The sequence below is a fragment of the Ammospiza caudacuta genome, chromosome 35 (assembly GCF_027887145.1).
Source record: "Ammospiza caudacuta isolate bAmmCau1 chromosome 35, bAmmCau1.pri, whole genome shotgun sequence".
Classification (NCBI taxonomy): domain Eukaryota; kingdom Metazoa; phylum Chordata; class Aves; order Passeriformes; family Passerellidae; genus Ammospiza; species Ammospiza caudacuta.
The window spans coordinates 1694228-1716942 of NC_080627.1; the positions used below are offsets into that span (position 1 = coordinate 1694228).

Below are 22715 nucleotides of genomic sequence, written 5' to 3' on the forward strand. Positions count from 1 at the left end.
TGGCCAAGTCGCAGGTGTCCCTGAATGTCCCCAACCTGTCCCTAACCTGTTCCCAAATGTCCCCAACCTGTCCACAACCTGTCCCTGTCCCCTCCCAGCCAACCTGCCGCCCACGCTGGCCAAGTCGCAGGTGAGCAGCGTGCGCAAGAACCTGAAGCTGCACCTGCTGAGCGTGCTGCGCCACCCGTCCTCGGGCGACTTCCAGCCGCAGATCACCACGCTGCTGGTGGACCTGGGCACGCCGCAGGCCGAGATCGCCCGCAGCATGCCCAGCCCGCGCGAGGCGCGCAAGCGGCCCCGCGACGAGCCCGACGCCGCCCTCAAGAAGATGAAGATCGGTGAGAACCCCTGGTGGCATCAGGGTCACCTTCCCTGTGGTGGTGGCATCAGGGTCACCTTCCCTGTGGTGGTGGTTTTCCATGAGGGATGGGTGGCGGTGGCCGTGGTGGCCATCAGGGTTCAGGGTTGGGTGGTGGCCGTGGGACGAGCCCGACGCCGCCCTCAAGATGAAGAAGATCGGTGAGAACCCCTGGTGGCATCAGGGTCACCTTCCCTGTGGTGGTGGTGGCCATCAGGGTTGAGTGGGTGGTGGTGGCCATCAGGGTTCAGGATGGCCATGGTGGCCATCGGGGTTCAGGGTTGGGTGGTGGCCATGGGACAAGCCCGACGCCGCCCTCAGGAAGATGAAGATCGGTGAGAGCCCCTGGTGGCATCAGGGTCACCTTCCCTGTGGTGGTGGTGGCCATCAGGGTTCAGGGTGGGTGGTGGTGGCCATCAGAAATGGCCCCGCGACGAGCCCAGTGCCACTCTCAATCTGAGGTGGCATCGTTGTCACCTCCCCATGGCGGTGGTGGCCATCAGAAGGTCCTGGTGGCCTCATGGGGACGCTGGGGACAGGTGGTGGCATTAAACCCCCGCAGTGTCCTCCCGGTGTCACCCAGTGTCATCCCAGTCCCTTCTGGGGACACGTGGTGGCATTAAACCCCCCCAGGTCCCCTGAGTCCCACCTGGTGACACCTGAGGGGAGGTGACATTAAATGTCCCTCAAGTCCTCCAGGAGCCACCACCAGTGACCTTGTGGTGTCCCCAACCCTGCTGGTGGCCCCTGGGGACACTCAGTGACCCTGTGGTGTCCCCAACCCTGCTGGCGGCCCCTGGGGACACTCAGTGACCCTGTGGTGTCCCCTCAGAGCCACCGCTGGGCGAGGACGACGAGGACAAGGACCTGGAGGCGCCGGCGGTGGCCGTGGCCAAGGTGGCCGGAGCGGTCACTGTCCCCTCGGACACCGACATCACGGCCGAGTTCCTGCAGCCGCTGCTGACCCCCGAGAACGTGGCCAACCTGGTCAGGAGGGGACAGTGGCCTTGGGGACACTTTGGGGGGGCTTTAAGGGGTGTTGGGGACACTCGGGGGTCCTGAGGTGGTTTTGGGGTCCCTGAGGTGATTTTGGGTTCCCTGAGATGATTTTGGGTTCCCTGAGATGGTTTCAGGTTCCCTGAGGTGGCTTTGGGGTTCTCCAAGGCAGTTTTGGGTTCTCCAAGGTAGTTTTGGGTTCCCTGAGATGGTTTCAGTGTCCCTGAGCTGGTTTTGGGTTCCCTGAGGTGTTTTTGGGTTCCCTAAGGCCATTTCGGGTTCCCTGAGGTGATTTTGGGTTCCCTGAGCTGATTTCAGTGTCCCTGAGCTGTTTTTGGGTTCCCTGAGGTGGCTTTGGGTTCCCCAATGTGGTTTTGGGGTCCCTGAGCTGATTTCAGGGTTCCTGAGCTGTTTTTAGGTTCCCTGAGGTGATTTTGGGGTTCTCCAAGGCAGTTCTTGGTTCTCCAAGGCAGTTTTGGGTTCCCTGAGCTGATTTCAGCGTCCCTGAGGTGTTTTTGGGTTCCCTGAGGCAATTTTTTGGTTCCCTGAGTTGATTTCAGGGTCCCCGAGCTGTTTTTAGGTACCCGAGGTGATTTTGGGTTCCCTGAGATGATTTCAGGGCCCCTGAGCTGGTTTTGGGTTCCCTGAGGTGTTTTTGGGGTTCTTGAGGTGTTTTGAGGTCTCTAATGACAGTTTTTAGATCCTTGAAGTGATTTTGGGTTCCCTGAGCTGATTTCAGTGTCCCTGAGCTGTTTTTGGGTTCCCTGAGCTGATTTCTGTGTCCCTGAGGTGATTTTGGGGTTCTCCAAGGTAGTTTTGGGTTCCCTGAGCTGTTTTTGGGTTCCCTGAGGTGGCTTTGGGTTCCCCAATGTGGTTTTGGGGTCCCTGAGCTGATTTCAGGGTTCCTGAGCTGTTTTTAGGTTCCCTGAGGTGATTTTGGGGTTCTCCAAGGCAGTTTTGGGTTCTCCGAGGCAGTTTTGGGTTCTCCAAGGTAGTTTTGGGGTCCCTGAGCTGATTTCAGCGTCCCTGAGCATTTCTTGGGGTCTCCAAAGGCAGTTTTGGTTTCCCTGAGGTGCTTTTGAGTTCCCTAAGGCCATTTCAGGTTCCTCGAGGTGTTTTTGGGTTCCCCGAGGAGATTTCATGGTCCCTGAGGTGTTTTTGGGTTCCTCGAGGAGATTTCAGTGTCTCTGAGGTGATTTTAGGGTTCTCCAGGGCAGTTTTGGGTTCTCCAAGATAGTTTTGGGTTCCCTGAGCTGATTTCAGGCTCCCTGAGGTGTTTTTGGGGTTCTCCAAGGTAGTTTTGGGTTCCCCGAGGTGATTTTGGGGTTCCCCGAGGTGATTTTGGGTTCCCTGGGCTGATTTCAGGCTCCCTGAGGTGATTTTGGGGTCCCGTCTCCCCGCAGGTGCTGATCAGCATGGTGTACCTGCCCGAGGCCATGCCCGCCTCCTTCCAGGCCACCTACACGCCCGTGGAGTCGGCCGGCACCGAGGCGCAGATCAAGCACCTGGCCCGGCTCATGGCCACGCAGATGACCGCAGCCGGCCTGGGGCCAGGTCAGGGGGACACCAGAAATTGGGGTGGATTTGGGGGAAATCGGGATCGGGGTGGGATTCGTGGAAGGTTGGGTGTGGTTGGGTGGGTTTTGGGGGAATTTGGGGTTTTGGCTCCAGGGAGGGGCAGAAATTGTGGTGGGAATGAGGATATCCGAGGTTCTGGGTGGGATCCGAGGTTGGAACGTGGATTTGGGGAGATTCGGGTGGAATTCGCCCGGGTTGGAGAAATCTCCTTGGGTTTCACCTGCCCCTCATGAGTTTGTGAGTGGCCAAAGAATTGACCCGATGGCCACCCACAATCCCTGGACTCCCAACCTGTCCCCACCCCAGTTTGACCATTCCTGCCCCATTTTCACCATCTCCACCCCAATCTGACCATGCCCACCCCAATTTACCCATCCCCGCCCAATTTTCACCGTTCCCATCCCATTCTGACCATCCCCACCCCGTTTTCCCCATCCCCACCCCAATTCTGACCATCCCCACCCCATTCTGACCATCCCCACACCATTTTCATCATCCCCACCCTGTTTTCACCATTCCCTCCCCAATTTCCCCATCCCCACCCCAATTTCCCCATTTCCAACCCCAATTCTGACCATTGCCACCTCATTCCCACCCCATTTTGCCCATCCCCACCCCAATTTCCCCATCCCCACCCCAATTTCCCCATTTCCCATCCCATTCTTCCCATTCCCACCCCAATTTCCCCATTCCCACCCCAATTCTGACCATTGCCACCTCATTCCCACCCCAGTTTCCCCATCCCCACCCCGTTTTCCCCATCCCCACCCCAATTTCACCACCCCCACCCCAATTTTCCCATCCCCACCCCATTTTTCCCATCCCCACCCCAATTTCCCCATTCCCCACCTCAATTTCCCCGTTCCCACCCCAATTTCCCCATTTCCCACCCCCATTCTGGCAATTGCCACCTCATTCCCACCCCAATTTCCCCATCCCCACCCCAGTTTCACCACCCCCACCCCAATTTTACCGTTCCCCACCCCATTCTTCCCATTCCCACCCCAATTTCCCCATTCCCACCCCAATTCTGACCATTGCCACCTCATTCCCACCCCAATTTCCCCATTCCCCACCCCATTTTTCCCATTCCCACCCCAATTTCCCCATCCCCACCCCAATTTCCCCATTTCCCACCCCAATTCTGACCATTGCCACCTCATTCCCACCCCAATTTCCCCATTCCCACCCCAATTTCACCATTCCCCACCCCAATTTCCCCATTCCCACCCCATTTTGGCCATCCCCACCCCATTTTCCCCGTCCCCACCCCAATTCTGACCATTGCCACCTCATTCCCACCCCAATTTCCCCATTCCCCACCCCATTTTTCCCATTCCCACCCCAATTTCCCCATCCCCACCCCAATTTCTCCATTTCCCACCCCAATTCTGACCATTGCCACCTCATTCCCACCCCAATTTCCCCATTCCCACCCCAATTTCACCATTCCCCACCCCAATTTCCCCATTCCCACCCCATTTTGGCCATCCCCACCCCATTTTCCCCGTCCCCACCCCAATTCTGACCATTGCCACCTCATTCCCACCCCAATTTCCCCATCCCCACCCCAATTTCCCCATTCCCCACCCCGTTTTCCCCATCCCCACCCCAATTTCCCCATCCCCACCCCAATTCTGACCATCCCCACCCCATTTTGACCATTCCCACCCCAATTTCCCCATCCCCACCCCAATTTCCCCGTCCCCACCCCAACTCTGAGCGTCCCCGTGCCGTCCCAGGCGTGGAGCAGACGAAGCTGCTGCGGGAGGAGCCCAAGGAGGAGAAGGTGGCCAAGCCGGACGCGGTGGTGATCAAGCGGCGCCTGTCGGCGCTGGGCCAGGGCCAGGCCATCGCCGTGCTGGGCGCGCACGGCTCCGCGCCCGGGCTGCCCGACGAGACGCCGCAGGCCAAGCGCCGGCCCGAGCCCATCATGCCGGCCACGCAGCCGCGGTCAGTGCCACCGTGACCACCGTGACACCCGTGTTCCCCCGGATGACCCCGATCCCCGTGACCCCGTTGCCCCAGATGACCACAATGACCCCAATGTTCCCCTGGATGACCCCAATGACACCAGTGTTGCCCCGGATGACCCCGATATCCGTGACCCCGTTGCCCTAGATGACCACAATGACCCCCAGTGTTCCCCTGGATGACCCCAGTGTTCCCCTGGATGACCCCAATGACCCCAGTGTTCCCCTGGATGACCCCAATGATCCCCTGGATGACCCCAATGTTCCCCTGGATGACCCCAGTGTTCCCCTGGATGACCCCAATGACCCCATTCCCGTGGATGGTCCTGATGACCCCAATGACCCCATTCCCCCTGATGACCCCACTGACCCCATTCCCCTGGGTGACTCCAATGACCCCTAATGACCCCATTCCCCTGGGTGACCCCAGTGATCTCATTCCCCTGGATGACCCTGATGACCCCAATGGCCCCATTCCCCTGGGTGACCCCACTGACCCCATTCCCCCAGATGACCCCACTGACCCCAATGACTCCATTGCCCTGGACGACCCCATTCGCCTCTATGACCCCAATGACCCCAATGACCCCGTTCCCCTGCATGACCCCATTCGCCTGTATGACCCCAATGACCCCATTCCCCTGCATGACCCCATTCCCCTGGATGACCCCGCTGACCCCATTCCCCTGGATGACCCCGCTGACCCCATTCCCCTGGATGACCCCGCTGACCCCTGGCTGACCCTGGTGCTGTCCCGCTCAGGCTGGCGGGCGCCGGGGGCCGTAAGAAGGTGTTCCGCCTCAGCGACGTGCTGAAGCCGCTCAGCGAGGTGCAGGTGGAGAAGCTGAAGCTCGGCGCCGTGCGCCGCATCCTGCGCTCCGAGAGGGCCGTGGCCGCCAGCGGCGCCGCGCAGGTAGGTGCTGCACACCTGGGCACACCTGGCATGCACCTGGGTACAGCTGGGCACACCTGGGATAACCCTGGCCACAGCTGGGCACACCTGGGATAACCCTGGGCACAGCTAGGTGCACCTGGGCACACCTGGCATACACCTGGGTACAGCTGGGCACACCTGGGATAACCCTGGGCACACTTGGGCACAGCTAGGTGCACCTGGGCACACCTGGCATACACCTGGGTACAGCTGGGCACACCTGGGATAACCCTGGGCACACTTGGGCACAGCTAGGTGCACCTGGGCACACCTGGCATACACCTGGGTACAGCTGGGCACACCTGGGATAACCCTGGGCACACTTGGGCACAGCTAGGTGCACCTGGGCACACCTGGCATACACCTGGGTACAGCTGGGCACACCTGGGATAACCCTGGGCACACTTGGGCACAGCTAGGTGCACCTGGGCACACCTGGCATACACCTGGGTACAGCTGGGCAGAGCTGGGATAACCCTGGCCACACCTGGGATAACCCTGGGCACAGCTGGGCACAGCTGGGATAACCCAAGGATACACCTGGGCACACCTGGGATACAGCTGGGCACACCTCCGTACAGCTGGGTACAGCTGGGCATAGCTGGGGACACCTGGGCACACCTGGGCACATTTGGGACATACCTGGGCACACCTGGAACACACCAGTGGGCATTGAGTGACCCTTGAGTGACCATTGACTAAATCCTTGATTAACCCTTGATTAACCATGGAATGACCATGGAATGACCACTGAATGACCATGGAGTGACCACTGAGTGTCCTCCCAGGCCCGAGTGAAGATCCTGGCCTCGCTGGTGATGCGATTCCAGTGGGCATTGAGTGACCCTTGAGTGACCATTGACTAAACCCTTGATTAACCCTTGAGTAACCATTGAGTGACCACTGAGTGACCGTGGAATGACTGCTGGGTGTCCGGAGTGAAGATCCTGGCCTCGCTGGTGACACAGTTCAGTGACCATTGACTAATCCCTTGAGTGACCATTCAAACGAGCATTAAATGACCATGGAGTGACCACTGAGTGACCCCCCAGGCCCGAGTGAAGATCCTGGCCTCGCTGGTGATGAAGTTCCAGTGACCATTGACTAATCCGTTGAGTAACCCTTGATTAACCATTGATTGACCATGGAATGACCACTGAGTGACCATGGAATGACCACTGGGTGTCCGGAGTGAAGATCCTGGCCTCGCTGGTGACGCAGTTTGGTGACCATTGACTGATCCCTTGATTAACCCTTGAGTAACCATGGAATGACCACTGACTGACCATGGAATGACCACTGAGTGACCCCCCAGGCCCGAGTAAAGATCCTGGCCTCGCTGGTGACGCAGTTCCAGTGGCCCTTGAGTGACCATTGACTAAACCCTTGAGTAACTATTGAGTATCCCTTGAGTGACCATTGACTAAACCCTTGATTAACCCTTGATTAACCACGGAATGACCACCGAGCGACCCCCGTGTGCCCCCCCAGGCCCGAGTGAAGATCCTGGCCTCGCTGGTGACGCAGTTCGAGGTGCCCCTCAAGGGCGAGGTGCTCTCCTTCATCCTGGACGACGTGCGGGGCCGCCTGGACCTGGCCTTCGCCTGGCTCTTCCAGGAGTACAACGCGCACCTGGCGCGCGGCGGCGGCCTGGAGCGCTACGACGAGTGCCTGATAGGGCTGCTGGCCGGGCTGCAGGAGAAACCCGACCAGAAGGATGGGTATGGACACCACGGTTGGGCTGGGGACACCACGGTTGGGCTGGGGACACCACGGTTGGGTTGGGTTGGATTGGGGACATGCGGCGCTGGCGGCCTGGAGCGCTACGACGGGTGCCTGATGGGGCTGCTGGCCGGGCTGCAGGAGAAACCCGACCAGAAGGATGGGTATGGACACTGGGGACACTGTGGGGACACCAAGGATGGGATGGGGACACCACGGTTGGGTTTGGTTGGGTTGGGGACACGCGGCGCTGGTGGCCTGGAGCGCTACGACGGGTGCCTGATGGGGCTGCTGGCCGGGCTGCAGGAGAAACCCGACCAGAAGGATGGGTATGGACACTGGGGACACTGTGGGGACACCAAGGATGGGATGGGGACACCACGGTTGGGTTGGGTTGGGTTGGGGACACGCGGCGCTGGTGGCCTGGAGCGCTACGATGAGTGCCTGATGGGGCTGCTGGCCGGGCTGCAGGAGAAACCCGACCAGAAGGATGGGTATGGACACCACGGTTGGGTTTGGTACACCACGGTTGGGTTGGGGTCACCAGGGTTGGGTTGGGGACACCAGGGTTGGTGGCCTGGAGTGCTACGACGGGTGCCTGATGGGGCTGCTGGCCGGGCTGCAGGAGAAACCCGACCAGAAGGATGGGTATGGACACTGGGGACACTGTGGGGACACCACGGTTGGGTTGGGGACACCAGGGTTGGGTTGGGGACACGCGGCGCTGGTGGCCTGGAGCGCCACGACGAGTGCCTGATAGGGCTGCTGGCCGGGCTGCAGGAGAAACCCGACCAGAAGGATGGGTATGGACACTGGGGATACAGCCGTGGTGGGACACGGGGTTGGGGACACCACGGTTGGGTTGGAGACACCAGGGTTGGGATTGGGACACCATGGTTGGGTTGGTGACATTGGGATGGGGGTGGGGACACCAGATTGGGACGGGGACACCAGGGCTGGGTTGGTACCACCAGGACCAGGTTGGTGCCACCATGTCTAGGACAGTTGCCACCAGGTGTGGGACAGTTGCCACCAGGTATAGGACAGTGCCACCAGGTGTGGGACAGGGCCACCAGGACGGTGTCCCCAGGGATGGCACAGACCCCTTAAGGCCGAGCTGGTGCCACCTCAGGGGACAGAGCAGAGCCACCAGGCCCAGGCCAGCCCCAGGGCCACCCCCCCGGCGTGTCCGTGTCCCCAGCGCGGTGACACCGGCGCTGTCCCTGTCCCCACCCAGGATCTTCACCAAGGTGGTGCTGGAGGCGCCGCTCATCACCGAGAGCGCCCTGGAGGTGATCCGGAAATACTGCGAGGACGAGGTGGGGACACCTGGGGACGACACCTGAGGGGACATCGGGGGACACCTGGGGGGACACTGGGGACGACACCTGAGGACATCAGGGGGACATGGGAAGGGGACACTGGAGGGGACATTTGGAGGGGACATCAGGGGGACATCAGAGGCGGGGACACCAGGAGGGGACACCTGGGGACATTGGGATGGGACACCTGGGGACATTGGGATGGGACACGGGGAGGGGTCACTGGGAGGAGTCACCTGGGGACATCGGGGGAGACATCAGATGGGGACGCTGGCGGGGACATTGAGAGGGACATCGGGGGGGACACTGGGGGACATTGGAGGGGACACTGGAGGGGACATCAGGGGGACATGGAGGGGACACTGGCGGGGACATCGGTGGGGACATCGGGGGACATTGAGGGACATATGGGGAGGGACACCAGGGGGGACACAGGGAGGTGACACCTGGAGATGACACATGGAGATGACCAGAGGGAAGCACCTGGAGGTGACACAGGGCAGGTGCCACCCCGAGGTGCCACCCAGTGGTGCCACCTGTGTCCCCTCAGAGCCGCACCTACCTGGGGATGTCCACCCTGAGGGACCTGATCTTCAAACGGCCCTCGCGGCAGTTCCAGTACCTGCACGTGCTGCTGGACCTCAGCTCCCACGAGAAGGACAAGGTGGGCACACCTGGGGAGGTTTGGGGACATCAGGGACACCTGGGGACATCAGGGACACCTGGGGACATTGGGGCAGTTCCAGTACCTGCACGTGCTGCTGGACCTCAGCTCCCACGAGAAGGACAAGGTGGGCACACCTGGGGACACCTGGGGACATTGGGGACACCTGGAGGGGGTTTCGGGGGGATTTTGGGGAGGTTTGGGGGTTCTAAGGGATTTTTTTGGAGGTGCCCAGGGGATTTTGGAGGGTTTGGGTGACTCAGGTGACACACAGAGGTGGCACAGGTAGCACACACGCGTGGCACACAGGGGTGTCCCAGGTGGCACAGACTGGTGACACACACAGGTGACACAGGTGTCGCACAGGTGCGGCAGCAGGCGCTGCAGTTCGTCAAGCGCATGTACGAGAAGGAGCAGGTGACACAGGTGACACAGACAGGTGGCACAGGTGGCACACACAGGTGACACAGGTGGCACACAGGGGTGGCACAGGTGGCACACAGAGGTGACACAGGTGGCGCAGGTGGCACACACAGGTGACACAGGTGTCGCACAGGTGCGGCAGCAGGCACTGCAGTTCATCAAGTGCATGTACGAGAAGGAGCAGGTGACACGGGTGGCACACAGGGGTGGCACAGGTGGCACACAGAGGTACCCAGGTGGCGCAGGTGGCACACACAGGTGACACAGGTGTCGCACAGGTGCGGCAGCAGGCGCTGCAGTTCATCAAGCGCATGTACGAGAAGGAGCAGGTGGCACACAGGGGTGACACACAGAGGTACCCAGGTGACACAGGTGACACAGGTGGCACACAGAGGTACCCAGGTGTCACACAGGTGGCACACACAGGTGACACAGGTGTCGCACAGGTGCGGCAGCAGGCGCTGCAGTTCATCAAGCGCATGTACGAGAAGGAGCAGCTCCGCGAGTACGTGGAGAAGTTCGCCCTCAATTACCTGCAGCTCCTGGTGCACCCCAACCCCCCCTCCGTGCTCTTCGGCGCCGACAAGGACACAGGTGAGCGCCCGGGATTCCCAAATTTCCGTGGGAAATCCAGAACGTTCCGTGGAGATCCCAGTTGTTCCGTGGGAAATCCCAAAATATTCCATGGGAAATTCAAAATGTTCCGTGGGAGTGGGAAATATTTCATGGGGAATCCCAGATTTTCCCATGGAAATACCAAATATTTTGTGGGAAATTCCAAATATTCCGTGGATGTGTCAAATATTCAATGGGAAATGGGAAATATTCCATGGGAAACTCCAAATGTTCCATGGGAAATTCCAAATATTCCATGGAAATATCAAATATTACATAGGAAATATCAAATATTCCGTGGGAATCCTAAATGTTCCATGGGAAAGGGGAAATATTCCATGGGAAATATTCCATGGGAAATGTTCCATGGGAAATTCCAAATATTCCATGGAAATATCAAATATTCCATGGGAAATATCAAATATTCCGTGGGAATCCCAAATTTTCCATGGGAAATGGGAAATATTCCATGGGAAATGGGAAATATTCCGTGGGAATCCCAAATGTTCCATGGGAAACGGGAAATATTCCACGGGAAATGGGAAATATTCCATGGGAAATATTCCATGGGAAATTCCAAATGTTCCATGGGAAATTCCAAATGTTCCATGGGAAATTCCAAATATTCCATGGAAATATCAAACATTCCGTGGGAATCCCAAATGTTCCATAGGAAATGGGAAATATTCCATGGGAAATATTCCATGGGAAATCCCAAATGTTCCGTGGGAAATTCAAAGTGTTCAGTGGAGATGGGAAATGTTCCATGGGAAATCCCAAATGTTCCGTGGGAAATCCCAAATGTTTTATGGGAAATACCTGATATTTTATAGGAAATCCCAAATATTTCATTGGAAATATCACTAACGTAAATTTGGCCAATACCAACTTGTTTTTTGTCATTTTCACCCCATTTTTGGTCGCTCTTACGCCATTTTTCCTCACTCTAACCCCGTTTTTTGTCACAATAACCCCATTTTTTTTTCTTAAAACACCATTTTTTGTCACTCTCACCCCATTTTGGTGTCCCCAGAGGTGGCGGCGCCCTGGACCAAGGACACCATCAAGCAGTGCCTGTACCTGTACCTGTACCTGTACCTGGCCCATTTTTACTCACAAAAAACTCATTTTTTCTCACAAAAACCCCGTTTTTGCTCACTTTCACCCCATTTTTGTGTCACTCTGTGTCCCCAGAGGTGGCAGCGCCCTGGACCGAGGAGACCATCAAGCAGTGCCTCTACCTGTACCTGTACCTGGCCCATTTTTACTCACAAAAACCTCATTTTTTCTCACAAAAACCCTGTTTTTGCTCACATTAATCCCATTTTTTCTCATTATAACCCCATTTTTTGTCATTCTCACCCCATTTTGATGTCCCATTTTGGTGTCCCCAGAAGTGGCAGCACCCTGGACCGAGGAGACCATCAAGCAGTGCCTGTACCTGTACCTGTACCTGTACCTGGCCCATTTTTACTCACAAAAACCTCATTTTTGCTCACATTAATCCCATTTTTTCTCACAAAAACCCCGTTTTTGCTCACTTTCACCCCATTTTTGTGTCCCATTTTGGTGTCCCTAGAGGTGGCGGCGCCCTGGACCATCAAGCAGTGCCTGTACCTGTACCTGTATCTGGCCCTGTACCTGTACCTGCACCTGTACCTGGCCCATTTTTACTCACAAAAACCTCATTTTTTCTCACTATAATCCCCTTTTTTGTCACTCTAACCCCATTTTTTCTCATTTTCACCCCATTTTGGTGTCACTCTGTGTCCCCAGAGGTGGCGGCGCCCTGGACCAAGGAGACCATCAAGCAGTGCCTGTACCTGTACCTGGCCTGTTTTGGGTCACAAATCCCGTTTTCCCTCACTATAACCCCATTTTCCCTCACTCTAACTCCATTTTTGCTCACAGAAACCCCGTTTTTGCTCATTCTAACCCTGTTTTGGTGTCCCCAGAGGTGGCGGCGCCCTGGACCGAGGAGACCATCAAGCAGTGCCTGTACCTGTACCTGGCCCTGCTGCCCCACAACCACAAGCTGATCCACGAGCTCGCCTCCGTCTACACCGAGGCCATCGCCGACATCAAGCGCACGGTGCTGCGCGTCATCGAGCAGCCGGTGAGGGACGTTTGGGGACATTTGGGGACACTGGGGACATCCATTGGCATCGTGGGGACATCCATTGGCACCATTGGAAATCGCCTTCCCTGTCCCTGTTATCAATTAATGGCATCAGTTAATTGGGGCAGTTGGGTGTCACCATTGTGGAGGTCATCGAGCAGCCGGTGAGGGGACACTGGGGACATTTGGGGACACTGGGGACATTTGGGGACATCCATTGGCATCGTGGGGACATCCATTGGCACCATTGGAAATCGCCTTTCCTGTCCCTGTTATCAATTAATGGCATCAGTTAATTGGGGCAGTTGGGTGTCACCATAGTGGGGTCATCGAGCAGCCGGTGAGGGGACACTTGGGGACATTGGGGACATTGGGGACACTGGGGACATCCATTGGCATCGTGGGGACATCCATTGGCACCATTGGAAATCACCTTTCCTGTCCTTGTCATCAATTAATGGCATCAGTTAATTGGGGCAGTTGGGTGTCACCATTGTGGAGGTCATCGAGCAGCCGGTGAGGGACATTTGGGGACACTTGGGGACATTTGGGGACATTGGGGACACTTGGGGACATCCATTGGTACCATTAGAAATCGCCTTTCCTGTCCCTGTTATCAGTTAATGGCATCAGTTAATTGGGTGTTACCATCATGGAGGTCATCGAGCAGCTGGGTGGGGGGACATTGGGGACATTTGGGGACATTGGGGACACTGGGGACATCCACTGGCATCGTGGGGACATCCATTGGCACCACTGGAAATCGCCTTTCCTGTCCCTGTTATCAATTAGTGGGTTTGGTTAATTGGGGCAGTTGGGTGTCACCATTGTGGAGGTCATCGAGCAGCCGGTGAGGGGACACTTGGGGACATTTGGGGACATTTGGGGACACTGGGGACATTTGGGGACATCCATTGGCACTGTGGGAAAGCACATATTTATATAAGTTAGTTTATATATATATATGTATTAAATATATATATATATATATATAGGATATGTGTGTATGTATATATATATGTATGTATATAATCTAAATAATTATTTATAAGTATGTTATATATAATTATATTATGCTATAGTATATGTAAACAATACATATATAATATAATAAGATTATTTCAATAAGATTATTGAAGTTATTGGGCATAAATTATTCCATTACGTTATTTAAATGAAATTATTTCAATTGTTGGCTGTAAATTATTCAATAAACTTACTTCAGTAAAATTATTTAAATAAAATTATTTCAATTATTGGCTATAAATTATTCAATAAACTTACTTCAGTAAAGTTGTTTAAATAAAATTATTTCAATTATTAGCTATAAATTATTCAAAAAATTATTTAAATAAAATTATTTCAATAAAAATTATTTAAATTGCTTGGTATAAATTATTAAATAAAATTATTTAAATAAAATTATTTCAATTATTGGCTATAAATTATTCAATTAATTTATTTAAATAAAATTATTCAAATTATTTGGTATAAATTATTTAATTAAATTATTTAAATAAAATTATCTCAATAGAATATGAAAAACAAAATTATTCCAGTTACGGAGCATAAAATATTAAATAAAATTATTCGCTTTAATTGAACGATTTGCACTCAATAATTAGAACAACTTTATTCAAATCAAAAACAAAAACAATTTGTGCTCAATAACATTATTTAAAATTACCTAAATCATTTGTGCTTTAAAAAAAAACCCTGATTTTTGTGACCAAAACTGTGAATTTTTTTGGGGGGCAGATCCGCGGGATGGGGATGAACTCCCCGGAGCTGCTGCTGCTGGTGGAGAATTGCCCCAAGGGCGCCGAGACGCTCGTGACGCGCTGCCTGCACAGCCTGACGGACAAAGGTGGGCTGGGGACACCTGGCGGCGGCACAGGTGGCACCAGAGGTGGCACACACAGGTGGCGCAGGTGGCACACACAGGTGACACAGGTGTGTCCCCAGGTGCGGCAGCAGGCGCTGCAGTTCGTCAAGCGCATGCACGAGAAGGAGCAGGTGACACAGGTGACACAGGTGACACAGACAGGTGGCACAGGTGGCACACACAGGTGACACAGGTGTCGCACAGGGGTGGCACAGGTGGCACACAGAGGTACCCAGGTGACACAGGTGGCACAGGTGACACAGGTGACACACACAGGTGACACAGGTGTGTCCCCAGGTGCGGCAGCAGGCGCTGCAGTTCATCAAGCGCATGTACAAGAAGGAGCAGGTGACACAGGTGGCACACACAGGTGGCGCAGGTGGCACACACAGGTGACACAGGTGTCGCACAGGTGCGGCAGCAGGCGCTGCAGTTCATCAAACGCATGCACGAGAAGGAGCAGGTGACACAGGTGGCACAGGTGGCACAGACAGGTGGCACGGGTGGCACAGGTGGCACACACAGGTGACACAGGTGTCGCACAGGTGCGGCAGCAGGTGCTGCAGTTCATCAAGCTCATGCACGAGAAGGAGCAGGTGGCACAGGTGGCGCAGACAGGTGACACAGGTGACACCACAGGTGGCACCACAGGTGACATTGCTGTCCCCTCCCGCAGTGCCGCCCTCGCCCGAGCTGGTCAAGCGCGTGCGCGATCTCTACCACAAGCGGCTGCCGGACGTGCGCTTCCTCATCCCCGTCCTCAACGGGCTCGAGAAGGTGGGGTTGGCTTTGGTGGCCTTTGTCCCCCGCCCCGGTGTCACCCGGGTGTCACCCGGCTGTCACCTGGCTGTCACCTGGGTGTCACCCGGGCTGACCGGGCGGTTTTGGTGCAGAAAGAGGTGATTCAGGCGCTGCCCAAGCTCATCAAACTCAACCCCATCGTGGTCAAGGAGGTGTTCAACCGCCTGCTGGGGACGCAGCACGGTGAGGGGACAGTGGGGACAGTTTGGGGACGGCTGGGGACGGCTGGGGACAGCCTTGGGAACAGCCTGGGGACAGCTGGGGACAGTTTGGGGACATGGGACAGCTGGGCTGGGACATGGGACAGCCCTGGGGACAGGCCTGCTGGGGACGCAGCACGGTGAGGGGACAGTGGGGACAGTTTGGGGACGGCTGGGGACAGCCTTGGGAACAGCCTGGGGACAGTTTGGGACAGCCTGGGGACAGCTGGGGTGGGATGGGGACAGGCCTGCTGGGGACGCAGCACGGTGAGGGGACAGTTTGGGGACATGGGACAGCTGGGCTGGGACATGGGACAGCCCTGGGGACAGGCCTGCTGGGGACGCAGCACGGTGAGGGGACAATGGGGACAGCTGGGGACAGTTTGGGGACAGCTGGGGACAGTTTGGGACAGCCTTGGGGACAGTTTGGGACAGCCTGGGGACAGCTGGGGTGGGATGGGGACAGGCCTGCTGGGGACGCAGCGCAGTGAGGGGACAGTTTGGGTGGGACAGGGGACAGCCTGGGGACAGTTTGGGGACATGGGACGGCCCTGGGGACATGGGACAGCCTGGGGACAGGCATGCTGGGGACGCAGCACGGCGAGGGCACAGTGGGGACAGCCTTGAGGACAGTTTGGGGACAGTCTGGGGACAGTTGGGGTGGGATGGGGACAGGCGTGCTGGGGACGCAGCACGGCGAGGGCACAGTGGGGACAGCTTGGGACAGTTTGGGGACAGTCTGGGGACATGGGACAGCTTGGGGACAGGCTCGGAATGGGACACAGCCCCTGTCCCTTGTCCCTGACCGTGTCCTTATCCCTGTCCCTGTCACCCCGATGTCCCCACAGGTGACGGCACCTCGGCCGTGTCCCCCCTGAACCCCGGGGAGCTGCTGATCGCCCTGCACAACATCGACTCCTCCAAGTGCGACATGAAATCCATCATCAAAGGTGGGGACGTGGGGACACCCACGGGGACATGGGGACACCCACAGGGACATGGGGACACCCAGGGGGACATGGGGACATTCAGGGAGACAGAGGGACACAGGACCCCTGCACAACATCGACTCCTCCAAGTGCGACATGAAATCCATCATCAAAGGTGGGGACGTGGGGACACCCACGGGGACATGGGGACATCCAGGGGGTGACAGGGACATCCCTGGGGCTGACAGGGACATGGGACCCCTGTCCATGGACTCCAGTTCCTTCCCAGTCCCTCCCATTGCTCTCCCAGTCCCCTCCCAGTTCCCCCCAGTCCCTCCCAGTGCCCTTTTAATGCCCCCCAGTCCCTCCCAGTCCCTCCCAGTGCCCTCCCAGTGCCCCCCACCATGCCCCGGTGTCCCCACAGCCACCAACCTGTGCTTTGCGGAGCGCAACGTTTGCCCTCCCAGTGCCCTTTCAATGTTCCCCAGTTCCCCCCAGTCCCTCCCAGTTCCCTTTTAATGTGCCCCAGTTCCCCCCAGTCCCTCCCAGTGCCCTCCCAGTGCCCCCCACCATGCCCCGGTGTCCCCACAGCCACCAACCTGTGCTTTGCGGAGCGCAACGTTTACACCTCGGAGGTGCTGGCGGTGGTGATGCAGCAGCTGATGGAGCAGAGCCCGCTGCCCATGCTGCTGATGCGCACGGTGATCCAGGCCCTGACCATGTACCCCCGCCTGGGCGGCTTCGTCATGAACATCCTGTCCCGGCTCATCATGAAACAGGTCTGGGGACCCCGAAATCCACTGAAATCACCCCAAAAATCCCGCAGAAATCACCCCAAAAATGGCCGCAAAATCCCCAATGCTCACGGTGATCCAGGCCCTGACCATGTGCCCCAGCCTGGGCGGCTCCGTCATGAACATCCTGTCCCGGCTCATCATGAAACAGGTCTGGAGACCCCAAAATCCACTGAAGTTACCCCAAAATTCCCCCTGAAATTATCCCAAAAATCCCGCAAAAATCACCCCAAAAATGGCCGCAAAATCCCCGGTGCGCACGGTGATCCAGGCCCTGACCATGTACCCCCGCCTGGGCGGCTTCGTCATGAACACCCCGTCCTGGCTCATCATGAAACAGGTCTGGGGACCCCAAAATCCACTGAAGTTACCCCAAAATTCCCCCTGAAATTATCCCAAAAATCCCGCAAAAATCACCCCAAAAATGGCCGCAAAATCCCCGGTGCGCACGGTGATCCAGGCCCTGACCATGTACCCCCGCCTGGGCGGCTTCGTCATGAACACCCCGTCCTGGCTCATCATGAAACAGGTCTGGGGACCCCAAAATCCACTGAAATCACCCCAAAACTCCTGCAAAAATTACCCAAAAAATCGCCCTGAAGTTACCCCCAAATTCACCCCAAAACTGGCCCCGAAATCCCCAATGCACTCGGCGATCCACGCCCTGACCACGTACCCCCATCGTGAGCATCCTGTCCAGGTTCATCATGAAACAGCTCCGGGGACCCCAAAAATCCCCTGAAATTACCCTAAAAATCCTGCAAGAAAAATCACCCGAAATTGACCCAAAATTCCTGCAAAAATTACCCCAAAAATCCCCTGAAATCACCCCAAAATTCACCCCAAAATCCCCGATGCTCACGGTGATCCGGGCTCCACCATGAACACCCTGTCCAGGCTCACCATGGAACAGGTCTGGGGACCCCAAAATCCACTGAAATCACCCCAAAACTCCTGCAGACATTCCCCCTGAAGTTGACCCAAAATCCACTGAAATCACCCCAAAATTCACCCCAAAATCCCCGATGCTAACGGTGATCCAGGCCTGGGCGGCTTCGTCATGAACATCCTGTCTTGGCTCATCATGAAACAGCTCTGGGGACCCCAAAATCCCCTGAAATTACCCCAAAAATCCTGCAAGAAAAATCACCCGAAATTGACCCGAAATTCCTGCAAAAATTACCCCAAAAATCCCCTGAAATCACCCCAAAATTCCTGCAGACATTCCCCCTGAAGTTGACCCAAAATCCATTGAATCACCCCAAAATTCCTGAAAAAATCCTGACACGCTCCCAGGTGTGTCAGTACCCCAAGGTGTAGGAAGGGTCCATCAAGTGCTGACTCCAGGTGAGCCCCAGGTGTGTCCCAGGTGTCTCAGGTGACCCCCAGGTGTCTCAGGTGTGTCCCAGGTGTGTCCCAGGTGACACTGCTGACCCCAGGTGTGTCTCAGGTGTGACCCCAGGTGTGTCTCCCCAGGTGTGGAAGCACCCCAAGGTGTGGGAGGGCTTCATCAAGTGCTGCCAGCGCACCGAGCCCCAGGGGGGTCCCAGGTGACCCCCAGGTGACACCGCTCACTCCCAGGTGACACCGTTCACTCTCAGGTGACACTGCTCACTCTCAGGTGTCCTTGCTGACCCCAGGTGACCCCCAGGTGACCCCCAGGTGACCCTGCTCACTCTCAGGTGTCCCTGCTGACCCCAGGTGACCCCCAGGTGACACCGCTCACTCTCAGGTGTCTCAGGTGTGTCCCAGGTGTCCCTGCTCACTCCCAGGTGTGTTTGCCCAGGTGTGGAAGTACCCCAAGGTGTGGGAGAGCTTCATCAAGTGCTGCCAGCGCACCGAGCCCCAGGGGGGTCCCAGGTGACCCCCAGGTGACACCGCTCACTCTCAGGTGACACCGCTCACTCTCAGGTGTGTCCCAGGTGTCCCTGCTCACTCCCAGGTGTGTTTGCCCAGGTGTGGAAGTACCCCAAGGTGTGGGAGGGCTTCATCAAGTGCTGCCAGCGCACCAAGCCGCAGTCCTTCCAGGTGGTTCTGCAGCTGCCCCCGCCCCAGCTCGCCGCCGTCTTCGAGAAATGCCCGGAGCTGCGAGAGCCCCTGCTGAGCCACGTGCGCGCCCTCACCCCGCACCAGGTGAGGGACAGGTGACATTACCTGGGACAGGTGGGATCAGAGACAATCCCTGGGGACAGGTGACATCCCATGGGGATGGGGGTGACAATGCCCCGAGCCCCTGCTGAGCCACGTGCGCGCCCTCACCCCGCACCAGGTGACATTACCTGGGACAGGTGACACCTCTGGGGACAGGTGACACACCTGGGCATGGGTGACAGCCCTGGGGACAGGTGACATCCCATGGGGATGGGGGTGACAATGCCCAGAGCCCCTGCTGAGCCACGTGCGCGCCCTCACCCCGCACCAGGTGACATTACCTGGGGACATCACCTGGGGACAGGTGACATCCCCCAGGGGACAGGGGATATGCCCAGGGGACAGGTGACAACCTTTGGGAGCAGGTGACAACCTCGGGGACAGGTGACAGTCCCGGATGCAGGGAATATGTCCAGGGGACAGGTGACATCCCCCAGGGGACAGGTGCCATTCCCAGGGATGCCACACCCCTGGGGACAGGTGACACTCTCGGGGACAGGTGACATCCCCCAGGGGACAGGTGACACTCTGGGGACAGGCGACATCCCCCAGGGGACAGGTGACATCCCCCGGGGGACAGATGCCATTCCCAGGGATGCCACACCCCTGGGAACAGGTGACACTCTCGGGGACAGGCGACATCCCCCAGGGGACAGGTGACATCCCCCAGGGGACAGGTGACATCCCCCAGGGGACAGGTGGCAACCTCGGGGATAGATGACAGTCTTGGGGACAGGTGGCACTCTGGGGACAGTTGCCGCTCCAGGGGACAGGTGGCACTCTGGGGACAGGTGCCGCTCCCGGGGACAGGTGCCACCCCCAGGATGTCACACCTGTCCCCCCCCCGTGTGTCCCCTCTCGGTGACAGCAAGCGCACATCCCCCTGTCCACCATGGCCATCCTGGAGGCCACCACGCGCCACGAGCCCGAGGGGACACCTGGAGAGGTGGGGACACCTGGGGGGGACATGGGGACACCTGGAGAAGTGGGGACACCTGGGGGGGGACAGGGGACACCTGGAGAGGTGGGGACATGGGAGGGGACAAGGGACACCTGGGGGGGACAGGGGACACCTGGGGGGGACATGGGGACACCTGGAAAGGTGGGGACACCTGGGGGGGACATGGGGACAAGGGGCCACGGGAGGGGACAAGGGACACCTGGAGAGGTGGGGACACCTGGGGGGGACATGGGAGGGGTGGGAACACCTGGTGAGGTGAGGACAGGGACATGGTGCCACCTGCACAGGTGGGCACAGAGGTACCAGGGGACACCTGGGGAGGTGGGGACACCTGGAGGGGACATGGGGACACCTGGAGAGGTGGGGACGGGGACAAGGGACATGGAAGGGGACATGGGGACACCTGGACAGGTGGGCACAGAGGTGTCTCCAGGTGGGCGGGCACAGGTGGGCACAAAGGACCGGGAGTGGGACATGGGGTCACCTGCACAGGTGGGCGCAGGGGTGGGCACAGAGGGACCGGGAGGGACATGGGGAACACCTGGAGAGGTGGGGACAGGGGACACCTGCCCAGGTGGGCACAGAGGGATGGGAGGGGACATGGGGACACCTGCCCAGGTGGGCACAGAGGTGTCCCCAGGTGGGCACAGAGGTGCCAGGTGCCCCCACATGGGCACAGAGGGACGTGGGGACACCCGGAGAGGTGTGGACAGAGGGACATGAGGACACAGGAACACGGGCACACCTGGACAGGTGGGCACAGAGGTGTCCCCGGGTGGGCACAGAGGGACATGGGGACACCCGGAGAGGTGGGGACAGAGGGACATGGAAGGGGACACGGGCACACCTGGACAGGTGGGCACAGAGGTGTGCCCAGGTGGGCACAGAGGGACATGGGGACACCTGGACAGGTGGGGATTGGGACAAGGGACATGGAAGGGGACATGGGCACACCTGGACAGGTGGGCACAGAGGTGTCCCCAGGTGGGCACAGAGGTGTCCCCGGGTGCCACCACGCCCTCGCCGCCCCCAGGAGAAGCCCCCCAAGCGCCCCCCGGGCTCCGAGGAGGACCCCAAGGCCAAGGGGGGGGGTCCCGGCTCCCCTCCCCCCCCCGAGGGAGCCCCCCCGGAGCTGCTGGAGCCCCCCCCGATCTTCATCAGCGCCGCCGAGGATGAGGAGAGCTCAGGGGGGGGAGGGGACGCGTCCCCCCCGGACCCCGCCCTGGACACGCCCAAGGTGGGGGAGGGGCAATTTCCGACCCCTCCATTTTGGGGAGGGGGAGGGGCAATTTCGGACTTTAATTTTGGGGAGGGGGAGGGGCATTTTGGGGAGGGGGGAGGGGCAATTTCCGACCCCTCCATTTTGGGGAGGGGGAGGGGCAATTTCGGACCTTAATTTTGGGGAGGGGGAGGGGCAATTTCCAACCTTAATTTGGGGAGGGGGAGAGGCATTTTGGGGAGTGGGGAGGGGCAATTTCTGACCCCCCATTTTGGGGAGGGGGGCGGGGCTTTTCCGACCTTAATTTGGGGAGGGGGAGGGGCATTTGGGACCCCCATTTTGGGGAGGGGGGAGGGGCAATTTCTGACCCCCCATTTTGGGGAGGTGGGGGCAATTTGGGGAGGGGGGGGGCATTTCTTACCCCCCCATTTTGGGGAGGGGGGAGGGGCTCTGTATCTCATTTTAAGGAGGGGGAGGGGCATTTCTGACCTCAATTTTGGGGAGGGGGGCGGTTTCATTCCTAACCCCCCCCCCCCCCATCCTTTCCCAGGACCCCCCCGCGGGCACGGAGCCCCCCCAGCCCCTCCCCCCTCCCGGCGAGGCCCCGCCCCCCAGCCCCCCCTCGTCGGAGCCGCCCCCCCCCGGCACCCAGAGCCCCCCCCCGGGCGGGGTCCCCGAGGGTCCCTCCGAGGGCTGAGGGGGGGGCGGGGCCACCCCCGAGACCCCCGCCCCAAAATGTGGGGGAGGGGCTCAATAAAGGTGTGGGTGGAGCTTCGGGGTCCTGAGTTGTTTTTGGGGGGGGGGTCCTGGGTGGTTGTTGGGGATTTGGGGGGCGGTGGTCCTGGATGGTTTTCTGGGGGTCCTGGATGATTTTGGATGGTTTTTGGGGTCCTGGGTGGTTTCTGGGGGGTCCTGAGTCGTTTTTGGGGGGTCCTGGATGATTTTGGAGGGGGGCTGGATGGTTTGGGGGGGGGGGCTGGATGGGTTTGGGTGGTTTTGGGGGTCCTGGATGGATTTTGGGGGGGTCCTGAGTCGTTTTTGGGGAGTCCTGGGTAGTTTTGGGGGGTCCTG

At 58.1% G+C, this 22715-nt stretch overlaps 1 protein-coding gene across 1 annotated transcript in view; it reads left to right on the top strand.

Moving 5' to 3' along the window:
- Window positions 1-22341, top strand: part of SYMPK (symplekin scaffold protein) — a 35644-nt gene extending 13303 nt beyond the window's left edge. Inside the window, exons 9-27 of the mRNA XM_058822823.1 lie at window positions 99-338; window positions 1191-1345; window positions 2758-2908; window positions 4675-4885; window positions 5668-5818; window positions 7331-7560; window positions 8799-8880; window positions 9434-9547; window positions 10417-10564; window positions 12541-12701; window positions 14463-14571; window positions 15266-15366; window positions 15483-15573; window positions 16439-16540; window positions 17111-17298; window positions 19270-19446; window positions 20333-20410; window positions 21459-21662; window positions 22195-22341. Of these exons, the coding sequence (XP_058678806.1) occupies window positions 99-338; window positions 1191-1345; window positions 2758-2908; window positions 4675-4885; window positions 5668-5818; window positions 7331-7560; window positions 8799-8880; window positions 9434-9547; window positions 10417-10564; window positions 12541-12701; window positions 14463-14571; window positions 15266-15366; window positions 15483-15573; window positions 16439-16540; window positions 17111-17298; window positions 19270-19446; window positions 20333-20410; window positions 21459-21662; window positions 22195-22341 (2840 nt within the window). The remainder of the gene's footprint in view (window positions 1-98; window positions 339-1190; window positions 1346-2757; window positions 2909-4674; window positions 4886-5667; window positions 5819-7330; window positions 7561-8798; window positions 8881-9433; window positions 9548-10416; window positions 10565-12540; window positions 12702-14462; window positions 14572-15265; window positions 15367-15482; window positions 15574-16438; window positions 16541-17110; window positions 17299-19269; window positions 19447-20332; window positions 20411-21458; window positions 21663-22194) is intronic.
- The last annotated feature ends 374 nt before the right edge of the window (window positions 22342-22715 follow it).